The sequence below is a fragment of the Megalobrama amblycephala genome, linkage group LG16 (assembly GCF_018812025.1).
Source record: "Megalobrama amblycephala isolate DHTTF-2021 linkage group LG16, ASM1881202v1, whole genome shotgun sequence".
NCBI lineage: Eukaryota > Metazoa > Chordata > Actinopteri > Cypriniformes > Xenocyprididae > Megalobrama > Megalobrama amblycephala.
Window position 1 is genome coordinate 37,426,852 of NC_063059.1, and position 16,083 is coordinate 37,442,934.

Genomic DNA, 16,083 nt, shown 5'->3' on the forward strand with positions numbered 1-16,083 from the left:
CGAACTCTCTGAATTCATGTAATTTACAAATGGCACAAATAACATCCATTATACCATACGCGTTTTGTTGCCGGACAAAAAAAAAAAAAAATTATATAGGCTATATAAATATATATATATATATATATATATATATATATATATATATATATATATATATATATATATATATATATATGAGAACAGCTTTATTTGACATTCGGCTATATTATATTATATTATATTGTATTAAAATACAGTAGGCTATGTGAGCACGGATTAGGAGAGAAAACACATTAGGCAGGCAGAATGCAACCGACGTGGTGACGTCACGAATATGCTAATGTACGTATGACGTGATCTAGCGACATTTAGCAACTTTTTGGGCAGGCTTTAGCTACTTTCCTTTGAAAATAGTTGGCAACAGTGCTGCTGTCTGTGAGCCGTCACTTTACCTAATTCTAGCCGCTGAATTTGGCATCTCAGCCATATTTGTGCTCGATTATTTTATAAAATTATAAAATATTGCTTGCTGCATAATATTTGAGACTGATGTGTGTCTGTGTAGATGCATGCATGGGGAAGAGAACACACGTTGTTGGATCGTGGCATTGGCTGAAAGTTTTGGTTGTGAAATTTACTACAATGACAATGGCGGGAGGATATCAAAATCCGACAGCACTGCTTGGATATTATAACTAAAACTGCTGCACTATTTTGAAAAAATATACTTTGGACACGGGCTCATTTGTTTGTTAGATACGATCAGTTTTACAACATAAACGCTGCTCAGATTGCATTATTTCTCGAAGAACGATGACAGAGAGCTGGTCATTCAGAAGAAATGTGAAATGTTTTTTTGCAATGGACACTCATATTTTACCCAAGTGCCACGGATTGGATTCATCTCGCGATCTCTATTTCATTATAAAGGTATGAAGTCCCATTTGATTTTCCATGTTGTTATTTGCACATCCAACACTGGTCTATATCTATATCTTAAAAAAAAAAAACACCGTAGATTGACAGTAAACCTTTAGAACGTTCTGATGATAAAACTTATCTTCATTAATATTTTAGATCGTATCTTAGATAGATAGATAGCTCCTTGGCTTTGACTGCTAACATGGTCACGTCGAGCTAGGCGGGCGTGGTTTCAGCAACCAGTCGCATCAGCTCAAACCACCTCCCCGTCTCTTTGCCCATTTTCAGTTATCCGGGAGTGACGTGCAGTCACGTGCTGCTAAGATGGCCGCGGCCTCATTTTTGCGTCAAAACTGCTGTTCAGAACTCTATGGGTGACGTCACGGACACTACATCCATATTTTTTTACAGTCTATGATTTTGAGGCAAAAATGAGGCCGCAGCCATCTTAGCAGCACGTGACTGCACGTCACTCCCGGATAACTGAAAATGGGCAAAGAGATGGGGAGGTGGTTTGAGCTGATGCGACTGGTTGCTGAAACCACGCCCGCCTAGCTCGACGTGACCATGTTAGCAGTCAAAGCCAAGGAGCTATCTATCTATCTAAGATACGATCTAAAATATTAATGAAGATAAGTTTTATCATCAGAACATTCTAAAGGTTTACTGTCAATCTACAGTGTTTTTTTTTTTTTTTTTAAGATATAGATGCTCCAAAACCAATGTTGGATGTGCAAATAACATTGAAAATCAAATGGGACTTCATACCTTTATCATGAAATAGAGATCACGAGATGAATCCAATCCGTGGCACTTGGGTAAAATATGAGTGTCCATTGCAAAACAAAAAAACATTTCATATTTCTTCTGAATGATCTGCTCTCTGTCATCGTTCTTCAAGAAATAATGCAATCTGAGCAGCGATCGTATCTAACAAACAAATGAGCCTGTGTCCAAAGTATATTTTTTCAAAATAGTGCAGCAGTTTTAGTTATAATATCCAAGCAGTGCTGTCGGATTTTGATATCCTCTCGCCATTGTCATTGTAGTAAATCTCACAACCAAAACTTTCAGCCAATGCCACGATCCAACAACGTGTGCTCTCTTCAGCATGCATGCACATCTACACAGACATACATCAGTCTCGAATATTATGCAGCAAGCCATATTTTATAATTGTATAAAATAATCGAGCACAAATACAGCTGAGATGCCAAATTCAGCGGCTGGAATTAGCTGAGGTAAAGTGACGGCTCACAGACAGCAGCGGCATCTACCTGTCACTCAAGTGACCACGCCCTTAATTATGCAGAACTTTAAGGCTTAATATAATTTAAACGGATAAGTTATAAAAAAATTCACCCCCCTCAGAGTTGTCATGAAGGGCAAAAATAGCAGTATAGACCAAAACCACAATTTGAACCAACTTGTAAACATGTTTTTTTCTGCTATAAACTTGGCCAATTTAACATGGGACTCTATGAGATTCTGCTCTCTTTTGGAGCCTGTCCCTAGCGGCCAGTCGATGAATCGCAGTTTAAGTCACTTCCGTATTGGCTTCACGAGAGACTGGAGGAGGTTGCCGCTTGTTCAAAACGCAATGCATAGCACAGTAAAATAATTTAAATTATAATATAACATAAATTAGTATCAAATCAGGCAAATGCGTTGATGGTGGTCAAACTATTAATGCAGCGTTACATGTATAAATAACCCTTAAATAGCCAAAACCTTCAGGTTGTGAACATAGGCTAACCTACCTGAAAGAAATGCACGGGATGCATCCATCTAGGGCTTTTTTCTTTTTCGCTTCTCATCGCCAGACAGCAGTTGCATTTTCGCGGGAATAGTTGTCACAAGTTTTCAGCCAGCAGCAAACTCGAGGTTAGGTGGGGCGGGGCGCGCGAGCGTGCGTGCGTGCGGGCATGAATGGCGCGTCGCGGAGTGAGGGCATCTGAACTCGACAAAGCTGACCTGATATAGTATTTTTTAATTTTTTTTATTCAGGAAAATATATTTGTTTGACAGGGAAGCTGTGCGCAAACAGGAATATATATATTAATTTATATATATAAAAAAGCACCCTAGAAAAAAAGGGCACTTTCTCTCGAGGAAGAAAAAGGGCAGGTGCTCAAGCCCCTTTTTTGTCTATGTGTGCACGTTCCTGCACACATCCATAAACTGCTCATATTAAAGTGTGAATGATGGGTTGATTTAAACTGCTGGCGTCATTATGTTTCTAAAAACTGCCTTATTGAGACGTCTTTATGAACTTCTTGTTCTTTCTTGCTGTGTTTACATGTATTACAGGACTGTGCTTCATAATAATAGTGCTTGAAGATGTTTTGTAGACTGAAATAAATGATGTAGAAACAATTTTCACTCAGAAATTGCTGTGAATTTCTCAAACACAAAGAAACGGCAAGAAACATTGAATTAAATGTGAAATTTTGAACTATAAAAACTGAAATAACATTGTCTTGTAAAATGTGCTCTAATAATCTTTGTTTTATTTTTTACAGTGTATTGTATTTATAGTGTACTGACTAACAGTAAAAATTCAGACTTTTGCATTATAGATCTTAAAGTAACAATTTAATACCCCACTGTTAAAATTATACAATAATGTATCATTACTGGTTTAATCATATTCAGTTGTGCTAAAAATGTAATCGACACCCTGACTGATGATGTCAAAGATGAACATTTCAAAGTTGATGGATCCGAAATGGTCAATATTCATATTCATGCACTTTTATTAATATTTTTTTTTAATCATTTATGGCTTATGACTTTTGCTTTCATATATTTATGTACTCATACTTTATAGATTAATTCTTATCATATTTTCAAGTATTCACTGGTGATTATACCCTTATGGTTATTTTATATTTAAGAGTATGATTTCTATGTTCAATTGTTCTTCAAGTGTTCTAGTGTGACAGGTCACGCTGACACGTTTGTGGTTAGACATTGGACGACTGCCAAATACGGCAGAAGTGGTGTTTTTCAGAATTAATGTTTGCTGACATTTAATAATGTAAGATTTGCAAAATTCCCTAAGGGTTAAAACAACTATTTTTGACACTGGACCAGTGGATGACGTAATGGGTGAAATTAACCTTTTCTTTTAGAACAAAAACATCAATTTGTGTGGGATGTAAATTTCCCTATATGCTCATGGTATAAAGCTGACCGAGTCATTGATAATTCAGCTTTTTCTCTCCTTTGCTCTCCTTGGCTTCTGCCTTTTTTTTGTCTCTTATCTGCAAATGTCTTAATTATTGCTCTTTTTGATTTTCATCTATTAGATACAATACTCTGGATTTTACAATACTCTAAATTTTATTATTAACTATTGACTGCTTCTTTATGGTTGTTATTTTACCTTTTGGTTTTATTAAGTATTTTCATTATCGATTAAAGTTTGCGTGTGAGGCTAAATTTAATTGTAATGAATAAATAATTTTTCATCAACTTTATCTACTGCCTGGATTTCATTTTCACAAGTTTTTGCATCAAAAGTTTAAAGCATTTTATGAATAAGTGAACAAAACACAAAAGTGTAAAAATGAACACTGTTCTCAGTTGAGGTGAAGGACAGGAAGAGTTTGTGCTTGTAAACATTTATTTAATATAATTACATTCAGAAATGTAATTCAGAAAGATCACTGCAGTTTTGAGTTGTGAAGAAGAAGAATGTGTAAGTGAAGAAGACTGAATCTGTATTATTGATGTTGTTCACCAGCAGAGGACAGCAGAGACACTGTGAATATGAGGCCTTGACAATGATATAAATTTACAACTGAAACATCTGAACAAAGAACCATTTCAATATATACAGTGACAAGAATACATTTGTGAACCCTTTGAAAATATCTGGATTTCTGCATTTATTATTAATAAAATTAAGTCACACTCATAGACAAACACAATCTGACTAATCTAATAACACACGGTTATATTTTTCAGAATGATACTGAAGACATTGAGTGATCATTGACAGGACAGTGTGTGAAACTCTGTGTGACGACTTCTCCAAAAGATAACCAGAGTCAACTAAAAAAAATGAGATTAAATAAAGAAACACAAAGCCTGTTACTGACAAATATGACAAAGATTGGTTAGTGTGAATGATGCCTCGAACCAAAAAGCTTTAAACATTTACATTAACTAACATTAACAAAGACTAATAAAATATACTGTTCATTGTTTGTTCATGTTAATCAATGCATTAACTAATGTTAACAAATGAAAACATACTGTGAAAAGTTTTAGGCGCTTGTGAAAAATGCTATAAAGTGAGGATGCTTTCAAAAATAATGTCATATCTAAATTTTATTTGTTAATTAAATTCTATCAACTCAATTAAATAAATATTTGGTTTGACCACCCTTTGTGTTTAAAACAGTTTTTGTCCCGTACACTTGCAGTTTTTCAGGTAGGGCGGGCGGGCGTGGTTTCAGCAACCAGTCGCATCAGCTCAAACCACCTCCCCGTCTCTTTGCCCATTTTCAGTTATCCGGGAGTGACGTGCAGTCACGTGCTGCTAAGATGGCCGCGGCCTCATTTTTGCGTCAAAACTGCTGTTCAGAACTCTATGGGTGACGTCACGGACACTACATCCATATTTTTTTACAGTCTATGATTTTGAGGCAAAAATGAGGCCGCAGCCATCTTAGCAGCACGTGACTGCACGTCACTCCCGGATAACTGAAAATGGGCAAAGAGATGGGGAGGTGGTTTGAGCTGATGCGACTGGTTGCTGAAACCACGCCCGCCTAGCTCGACGTGACCATGTTAGCAGTCAAAGCCAAGGAGCTATCTATCTATCTAAGATACGATCTAAAATATTAATGAAGATAAGTTTTATCATCAGAACATTCTAAAGGTTTACTGTCAATCTACAGTGTTTTTTTTTTTTTTTTTTAAGATATAGATGCTCCAAAACCAATGTTGGATGTGCAAATAACATTGAAAATCAAATGGGACTTCATACCTTTATCATGAAATAGAGATCACGAGATGAATCCAATCCGTGGCACTTGGGTAAAATATGAGTGTCCATTGCAAAACAAAAAAACATTTCATATTTCTTCTGAATGATCTGCTCTCTGTCATCGTTCTTCAAGAAATAATGCAATCTGAGCAGCGATCGTATCTAACAAACAAATGAGCCTGTGTCCAAAGTATATTTTTTCAAAATAGTGCAGCAGTTTTAGTTATAATATCCAAGCAGTGCTGTCGGATTTTGATATCCTCTCGCCATTGTCATTGTAGTAAATCTCACAACCAAAACTTTCAGCCAATGCCACGATCCAACAACGTGTGCTCTCTTCAGCATGCATGCACATCTACACAGACATACATCAGTCTCGAATATTATGCAGCAAGCCATATTTTATAATTGTATAAAATAATCGAGCACAAATACAGCTGAGATGCCAAATTCAGCGGCTGGAATTAGCTGAGGTAAAGTGACGGCTCACAGACAGCAGCGGCATCTACCTGTCACTCAAGTGACCACGCCCTTAATTATGCAGAACTTTAAGGCTTAATATAATTTAAACGGATAAGTTATAAAAAAATTCACCCCCCTCAGAGTTGTCATGAAGGGCAAAAATAGCAGTATAGACCAAAACCACAATTTGAACCAACTTGTAAACATGTTTTTTTCTGCTATAAACTTGGCCAATTTAACATGGGACTCTATGAGATTCTGCTCTCTTTTGGAGCCTGTCCCTAGCGGCCAGTCGATGAATCGCAGTTTAAGTCACTTCCGTATTGGCTTCACGAGAGACTGGAGGAGGTTGCCGCTTGTTCAAAACGCAATGCATAGCACAGTAAAATAATTTAAATTATAATATAACATAAATTAGTATCAAATCAGGCAAATGCGTTGATGGTGGTCAAACTATTAATGCAGCGTTACATGTATAAATAACCCTTAAATAGCCAAAACCTTCAGGTTGTGAACATAGGCTAACCTACCTGAAAGAAATGCACGGGATGCATCCATCTAGGGCTTTTTTCTTTTTCGCTTCTCATCGCCAGACAGCAGTTGCATTTTCGCGGGAATAGTTGTCACAAGTTTTCAGCCAGCAGCAAACTCGAGGTTAGGTGGGGCGGGGCGCGCGAGCGTGCGTGCGTGCGGGCATGAATGGCGCGTCGCGGAGTGAGGGCATCTGAACTCGACAAAGCTGACCTGATATAGTATTTTTTAATTTTTTTATTCAGGAAAATATATTTGTTTGACAGGGAAGCTGTGCGCAAACAGGAATATATATATTAATTTATATATATAAAAAAAGCACCCTAGAAAAAAAGGGCACTTTCTCTCGAGGAAGAAAAAGGGCAGGTGCTCAAGCCCCTTTTTTGTCTATGTGTGCACGTTCCTGCACACATCCATAAACTGCTCATATTAAAGTGTGAATGATGGGTTGATTTAAACTGCTGGCGTCATTATGTTTCTAAAAACTGCCTTATTGAGACGTCTTTATGAACTTCTTGTTCTTTCTTGCTGTGTTTACATGTATTACAGGACTGTGCTTCATAATAATAGTGCTTGAAGATGTTTTGTAGACTGAAATAAATGATGTAGAAACAATTTTCACTCAGAAATTGCTGTGAATTTCTCAAACACAAAGAAACGGCAAGAAACATTGAATTAAATGTGAAATTTTGAACTATAAAAACTGAAATAACATTGTCTTGTAAAATGTGCTCTAATAATCTTTGTTTTATTTTTTACAGTGTATTGTATTTATAGTGTACTGACTAACAGTAAAAATTCAGACTTTTGCATTATAGATCTTAAAGTAACAATTTAATACCCCACTGTTAAAATTATACAATAATGTATCATTACTGGTTTAATCATATTCAGTTGTGCTAAAAATGTAATCGACACCCTGACTGATGATGTCAAAGATGAACATTTCAAAGTTGATGGATCCGAAATGGTCAATATTCATATTCATGCACTTTTATTAATATTTTTTTTTAATCATTTATGGCTTATGACTTTTGCTTTCATATATTTATGTACTCATACTTTATAGATTAATTCTTATCATATTTTCAAGTATTCACTGGTGATTATACCCTTATGGTTATTTTATATTTAAGAGTATGATTTCTATGTTCAATTGTTCTTCAAGTGTTCTAGTGTGACAGGTCACGCTGACACGTTTGTGGTTAGACATTGGACGACTGCCAAATACGGCAGAAGTGGTGTTTTTCAGAATTAATGTTTGCTGACATTTAATAATGTAAGATTTGCAAAATTCCCTAAGGGTTAAAACAACTATTTTTGACACTGGACCAGTGGATGACGTAATGGGTGAAATTAACCTTTTCTTTTAGAACAAAAACATCAATTTGTGTGGGATGTAAATTTCCCTATATGCTCATGGTATAAAGCTGACCGAGTCATTGATAATTCAGCTTTTTCTCTCCTTTGCTCTCCTTGGCTTCTGCCTTTTTTTTGTCTCTTATCTGCAAATGTCTTAATTATTGCTCTTTTTGATTTTCATCTATTAGATACAATACTCTGGATTTTACAATACTCTAAATTTTATTATTAACTATTGACTGCTTCTTTATGGTTGTTATTTTACCTTTTGGTTTTATTAAGTATTTTCATTATCGATTAAAGTTTGCGTGTGAGGCTAAATTTAATTGTAATGAATAAATAATTTTTCATCAACTTTATCTACTGCCTGGATTTCATTTTCACAAGTTTTTGCATCAAAAGTTTAAAGCATTTTATGAATAAGTGAACAAAACACAAAAGTGTAAAAATGAACACTGTTCTCAGTTGAGGTGAAGGACAGGAAGAGTTTGTGCTTGTAAACATTTATTTAATATAATTACATTCAGAAATGTAATTCAGAAAGATCACTGCAGTTTTGAGTTGTGAAGAAGAAGAATGTGTAAGTGAAGAAGACTGAATCTGTATTATTGATGTTGTTCACCAGCAGAGGACAGCAGAGACACTGTGAATATGAGGCCTTGACAATGATATAAATTTACAACTGAAACATCTGAACAAAGAACCATTTCAATATATACAGTGACAAGAATACATTTGTGAACCCTTTGAAAATATCTGGATTTCTGCATTTATTATTAATAAAATTAAGTCACACTCATAGACAAACACAATCTGACTAATCTAATAACACACGGTTATATTTTTCAGAATGATACTGAAGACATTGAGTGATCATTGACAGGACAGTGTGTGAAACTCTGTGTGACGACTTCTCCAAAAGATAACCAGAGTCAACTAAAAAAAATGAGATTAAATAAAGAAACACAAAGCCTGTTACTGACAAATATGACAAAGATTGGTTAGTGTGAATGATGCCTCGAACCAAAAAGCTTTAAACATTTACATTAACTAACATTAACAAAGACTAATAAAATATACTGTTCATTGTTTGTTCATGTTAATCAATGCATTAACTAATGTTAACAAATGAAAACATACTGTGAAAAGTTTTAGGCGCTTGTGAAAAATGCTATAAAGTGAGGATGCTTTCAAAAATAATGTCATATCTAAATTTTATTTGTTAATTAAATTCTATCAACTCAATTAAATAAATATTTGGTTTGACCACCCTTTGTGTTTAAAACAGTTTTTGTCCCGTACACTTGCAGTTTTTCAGGTAGATTTGACTGTGGGGTTTTAGTGAGCATCAGCTGAAGGAAATTAAAGGTAGATTACTGTACATCTTCATGACTGTGACCAGTGTGTACAAGCTTGACAAATGATGAAAATAAGATGATTATTAAAAAAGAAAAGCTGAACATTAGTTCACAAATAATATATATTGTTTAAATTGTTACTGCCTTTAGTTATTATTTGAAATAAATGTAAACATGCATAAAAACACTAACTTGATGAAATGAATACTTGGTGTAAATAAATAGAACATTACATAGTGTAAAAATACAAAGTAGAATTGTATTTGGACTCTCTTTTGTAATGTTTATTTAAGCAGAAAAATTAAGTGTAACAGACATAAATTTACATTTGATAAAATATTGCAAGTGTTTTGCCAGACAGTAGTTGGAACTTGTGCAATGTAAATATGGAAAGGACGTACATCAAAGTTAACGAGACTTAGGGAAGTTAGTGAGGGAAGGGCAAAAAATTTGTATTGCAACACAGCCAGTGACAATAGAGACCAAAAGAGCACAACGTATCTGGCCAATATGAAGCTTCATACTCATTGGTTGCGCTCACTGCCATTATAAAGCTCAGATGCAATTGCGTTCATCAGAAAGAAGAAAGTCATTTACACCTAGGATGGCTTGAGGTTGAGTACAGCTTGAGGTAATTTTCATTTGAAAGTGAACTACTCCTTTAAGGCCATAATACTTCACCACCAGAAGGAGATAAAAGATAAAAAAATACTTTTGTCTCATAGTTCAACATCTGTGTAGCCTAAATGGTTCAATAGATTGACTTATAGTCTATATTTATTTTTTTATTTTTTTTTACTTTTGGGTGTTCCACATTTTACATTAATAATTATTATGATTTAATTTTATTATTAGGATTTTTGGTCTGGTTTTAATACAATTCCCCCAAAAAACTAACCAGCCTAACTACAAAAACACTATTAAACTATTACATTATTTTGAAAAATCACATTACAAAATAAAACAACATAAATATAAGATAAATAAAATGGCATTTAACAAATATTTTTAACATTTATTTAAAGTACACATGAAATCAAAATTGACCCTATTTACTTTGTTAGTGCATATTACTATCTTGTGGTGAACAATTAATCTGTGCAAGTTAAAACACAGAAAAAAAATTGTTTGTCCCGGTAATCTTTAATCAAAATCTGAAAAGTTACTTCCGGTCTGGAATGGCGTTCCTTCTCTGATGACGTCAGTTTGACGGCTTGGGTTGAAAATGCTTAAACCACTCCTCTGCAACCATTCGTCTGCTATGAGCGAGAGACGGAGAGGAGGAGCGCTAAAGTAAAACTCTGCCCTCTATTCAATATTCTGTTTCACTTGGAAATACGTCACAACACTGGAGAAAAGACGTTTGCAACTTCCGGTTCATGCAGACTTTAATATTTTCCATTTTCACAAGCTGTTTATATATGCCTACTGTAGCCTTACAACGTTTTTAAACTTTTAACTATTTTTAACTACTATTTTGCATTTTAGACTAATTTTAAGCACTGGGTGTGTTGCGAATGTATTATTATTATTATTATTATTTATTCATATTTGAGTGTACCTTCACCACGTGATATAGTTAAGACGTGTGTGGAAATTGCTGTGACTGGGGACGTTTAAAATTGTCTAAAACAATCCCGCATCCTGTTGAGGCCCTGTTATAAAACACATAACCGTGTTACTTTAATTTAACATGAATAGTTAGTATGTTACTACCTTGAAAGCTGAAAACAATTACGATGTTTCTTTTGATAACTGACGATAATGGCGCTCTCCTCTCACCTTCTTCATGAAGTAGCGGCGCGTGCGTGACCTGTATGCTGGTCAGACTTTTTTGCAATGTGTTTGCGGGTTATTTATCAGATTTTTTTTTTTTTTTGCGTGAGTAATTGGATGTGTGGCGTGAGTGCGTATGAAAACAGCAAAACCAAAAGCGTGAGAGATGACAGCTCTGTATCATGTTTAACTGCTACAGAGACATCAGTACCAGCAGCAAACGTCAGAAGGACTAGCCGAGGTGAGGTTGCTCTCAGCTGGGTACATGAGCGATGAGCGCCCGGTGATCATCTGGATCTCACAACTCTGACAACGTCAGATCAAATTTTCAGAAAGGCACTATCTTTATCAATAAACCACACATTTGAGCTTTAAACCATTATTTTCTCCCCTGAAAATCTCTTAAATCTACACATTATGACATAATCATGACAGTAATATGTTTAAATTATGCGGGTTTTCTCCTTTATTATTGACGCTTGCTGATTAGCGCGAGATGCTTTAAGTCCACACAGGTCACTTCTCGATGCATCCTCGATAAAAGGGGCGGATCAAGAACACATCCGGGATATTTAACTGTACTTGGCTAGATGTGAACCAAAGAGCTTAGAACCCAAGAGGCGACACTTTGATACTTTTTGGGTAACAGCCACATTATGGGGTGAAAACACTGGACCATAGAATCCTTCACATCTTACGCACCCAAAATCTGTGAATTTCACTGCCAAATCGGAAGCGCAATAGAACAGTTTTTTAAATTAAGTCTCCAGTAAATTGTATGGCTCCTACAGTAAATGTTGTATTGTCCTATATACATTTTATTTTACCGGTTTATTTTATTTTACCATGGTTACCATCTAACCATGCAACCATCTGAGGTAACGTAGTTAGCCTACTTTATTAAATATTTCCATTTTATGCAACTTTACTCATTTATTAATAGTAAATTAATAATTAATAAATTTAAGATCATTATGTTTGCAGCGAACAATATATTTCAGACCTAGTGGAGTAATAATATTAATATATCTAGATCAGGGGCGTTTCCTCCGAGGAGGCAAGGGAGGCAGTGCCTTCTCAAAACAACTGGATGAGAAAATATTACAAAAATAAAACAACGTAAATGTTACAAAATTTGACATAAAAAAGTGTAAAAGTCACTTGTTTTTTTTTAAGAAACAGCGACACCCGCAGGTGAAGTTACAGAGGGGAGTCCGCGTCTCTGTGCCTCCCTTCAGCTCATAGAAATAAAGCAGAGCCCCCTAACCATGCTTTCAAACCACCACCGACGGGAGGGTCAAAGTAAATGACAAGTTGTGGCAACCAATTGAAATCCTCTCAAGCAAGGACCTCTACATTTTGATTGGTTGCCGCCGAACCGCGTCATAGCTCATTACCATAAAGTTGACCTGTTTAGTTTAGTGTTTAGTGAGCAATCAGCATGGTGAAATTAAAGGTACATCTTTGTGTTTGTGAGTGAGTGACCAGACTATTACTATTAAAAAGAAAAGCTGAATATTACTTAATAATAATATAAATAATAGTTTAAATTGTTACTGCCTTTAGTTATGTTGGAATAAATGTAAAAATTAGTAAAAAAAAAAACTAACTTGATGAAATTTATACTTGGTTTTAATAAATAGAACATTACATAGTGTAAAAATAACAAAGTAGAATTGTATTTGTTCTCTCTTTTTATGTAATGTTAACTTAAAATTGTGTAACAGGGACATAAATGAGGACTTTGCCTCCTCAGTTGAAAACACCACAGCACACCACTGATCTAGATCTGAATTTAAATACATTTTAATGGATCACGCTACAAACATAACGATCTTATACATGATGCATTTCTGTGTCTGTTATCGCATAATTAACACTTTTGGACACTTTTGCTTGTTCGGACATTAGACAACACTGCAAAATCAAGCTGTCATATTCATATATTTATTGTCTAACATTCCCAATTTTTCTGATGTATGTCCTTAATGTAATTTCATATGTTGGTGGTAATAATTCAGTGTTTATAAGCCTTTTAAAGAATTTTAACCCAGACAGACTGGGTTTCTAGAGAGCAAAGGTTTTGTGAAAAAAGTGGAAGACTTAAACACAAAGTGTGTAAAATAACCTGTTAAAAGGATTTGATGATCACCAGTGATAGTATTTTATTCTGTGTCATCATTCAGGATTTCAGCTTTAATGTACATTTTGTTTTAACAAAGCAGCTGATATTGCCATAGAAACTAGTGGACTGACAACTCACTTTCACCACAAAATGGCAGAAACGCAGGGCTGCTGCTGGGCGCCGGTGTTTCAATGGAGCGTTCTATTGAGTGTCGCTTCTTGTTAGTGTATATTCTTTGTGTGAACTTTGAACAGTACTTGGGCAGCGACTGATGACGTTTCACAAGTCCACAAGAACAAAAGTACAAAAGTACAGACAGGAACACATACTGAGAAACGGTTAAAGTAAAAGTAAATGTGCAGAGTTGATGTTTCGCCATTTAAACAACCAGAACGGATTCTACAACAGGAATATAAATGTTTTTATAGGAACCTTTATAAAAGCAAAATCATGAATTTACGTGTAGATACTTGATAGAAAAGGTGGAGGAGTTTTTTTTTTATCGATATATAATTGTTGATCAAGGTGAGTGTTCAGGTCACGAGACTTACTGGTGACTTCCGCATTCTCTGAAGGACGTAAATACTTTGAAATACATTTTGATATTTTTTTCATTTTGAAGCAAATTAATATGGTTATATTGTTTCGTGTTTTCTGTGGTTTATTTTAGCATTTGTGTGAACATACAATAACATTGTGTATTTGAGTGAACGCCGTGTCTCTTGATGTTGTCTGAGGAAAAGCTGAATTATTGTGTTTGTACAAGATCTTCCATCCAGAGTCAGTGTTGGAGATCAGATTCTGTTTCAACTGTTCAGATTCATCATGGATGACACACAAACATCCAGAGATGAAGATTTTTCTCCAGGATTCAGGTATCTTTGAATAAACACTACATTTACATTTACATTTATTCATTTGACAGACGCTTTTATCCAAAGTGACTTACAAGTGAGGAATACAACAAGCAAGTCATCATGAAGAGGCAAATAGACACAAGAAGTGCTAATAATACAAGTTTCAGACATTGCTCAGAGTAACATATGCTACAATAGAGAGGGATTAAAGGAAGTGAAAGGATAGGTAATGAAAGGATAGGGTTTTCTAGGTTAAGTGAATGAATTCCGGTAATGAAAGGATTTTTTAAGATGAGGTTAAGTGCTCACAAAAGAGACGAGTTTTCAGCTGTCTTTTGAATATTGCCAGGGATTCTGCATTCCGGATGAAGGCAGGAAGATCATTCCACCAGCATGGAGCGGTGAACGAGAATGTTCTGGAGAGTGATTTCGTGCCTCTCTGTGATGGTCCCACGAACCTTCGCTCCTTTAGTGAACATATGAGAGGCGTGACGTGGGCTCTTTTGGGCTCGTTAAAGACGAGACGTGTTGCAGCGTTCTGAATCAATTGTAGAGGCTTCATTGTGCTGGCAGTCCAGCCAGAAGAGCATTGCAGTAATCAAGCATAGAAATGACCAGGGCCTGGATGAGAAGTTGTGTTGCATGTTCTGTCAGAAAGGGCCTGATTTTCCTGATGTTGTATAGTGCAAATCTGCATGACTGAGCTGTCTTCGCAATGTGGTCTTTGAAGGTCAGTTGGTCATCAAGGATTATTCCAAGATTTCTGGCTAAATTTGATGGGGTAATTGAGGATGTACCTAGCTGGATGCTGAAATCATGCTTTAGAGTCGAATTGGCAGGGAAGATGAGAAACTCAGTCTTAGCCAGGTTGAGCTGCAGATGATGTTCTTTCATCCATGCCGAGATGTCCGCCTGATAGCTTAAGATTTGTGCAGCTACTGTGGGATCATCTGGTTGGAATGAAAGGAAGAGCTGTGTGTTATCAGCATAGCAATGGTAGGAGAAACCATGTGCCTGTATGATGGGCCTGCGCCTGCTTGAATGTGTTAGGGAAAATGCCAGTGTGGAGAGATGTGTTGATAATGTGTGAAAGTGCTGGTAAAAGTGATACACTAGATTAAATCACCTTTAAATGATGGTTAAATGTCTGAAGATGGCAAGATATTTTGTTAGGATGCAAAAAGATGTTTGATGATAAATGCTTGTAAGACCTTATCTTAAAGTGATTAATCATAAAGGATCAAATCTGTTCTGTTATAGTTCAGTTCATCAGAAGAGATCAGAACCAGAGTCCAGCTGTGTGTCTATGAGGAGTGATGAGTCTCTAGGTCATCCAGTAAATTTTAAGAGTGGAGATACACAGACTGATCTTCTCAGGTATAACATTTCTATAAAAAATTATTTTAGTATTGGCAAAATACTAAATAACTTTAAACAATGTACAAGAATAATTATTCATTATCAGACTATTATCACAGTTATACAGTTTTTGTATCAACAGTGTAAATTATTATGGTTTTTTTTTTTAATACGGCTGTTTAAATCATTCACTTTAATCTCTCTGTTATAGTTCAGTTGATCAGAAGAGATCAGAACCAGAGTCCAGCTGTGTGTCTATGAGGAGTGACGCGTCTATGGGTCATAAAATACATTTTCAGAGTGGAGATACACAGACTGATCTGAGGTATAACGTTTCTGTAAAAGATATGC

General features: G+C 35.5%; 1 protein-coding gene across 1 annotated transcript in view; it reads left to right on the top strand.

The window, feature by feature from the left end:
• Positions 1-13,850: 13,850 nt before the first annotated feature.
• Positions 13,851-16,083, top strand: part of LOC125248560 (NACHT, LRR and PYD domains-containing protein 12-like) — a 1,264,817-nt gene continuing 1,262,584 nt past the window's right edge. Inside the window, exons 1-4 of the mRNA XM_048160510.1 lie at positions 13,851-14,041; positions 14,283-14,391; positions 15,634-15,750; positions 15,944-16,057. Of these exons, the coding sequence (XP_048016467.1) occupies positions 14,342-14,391; positions 15,634-15,750; positions 15,944-16,057 (281 nt within the window). The 5' untranslated portion in view covers positions 13,851-14,041; positions 14,283-14,341. The remainder of the gene's footprint in view (positions 14,042-14,282; positions 14,392-15,633; positions 15,751-15,943; positions 16,058-16,083) is intronic.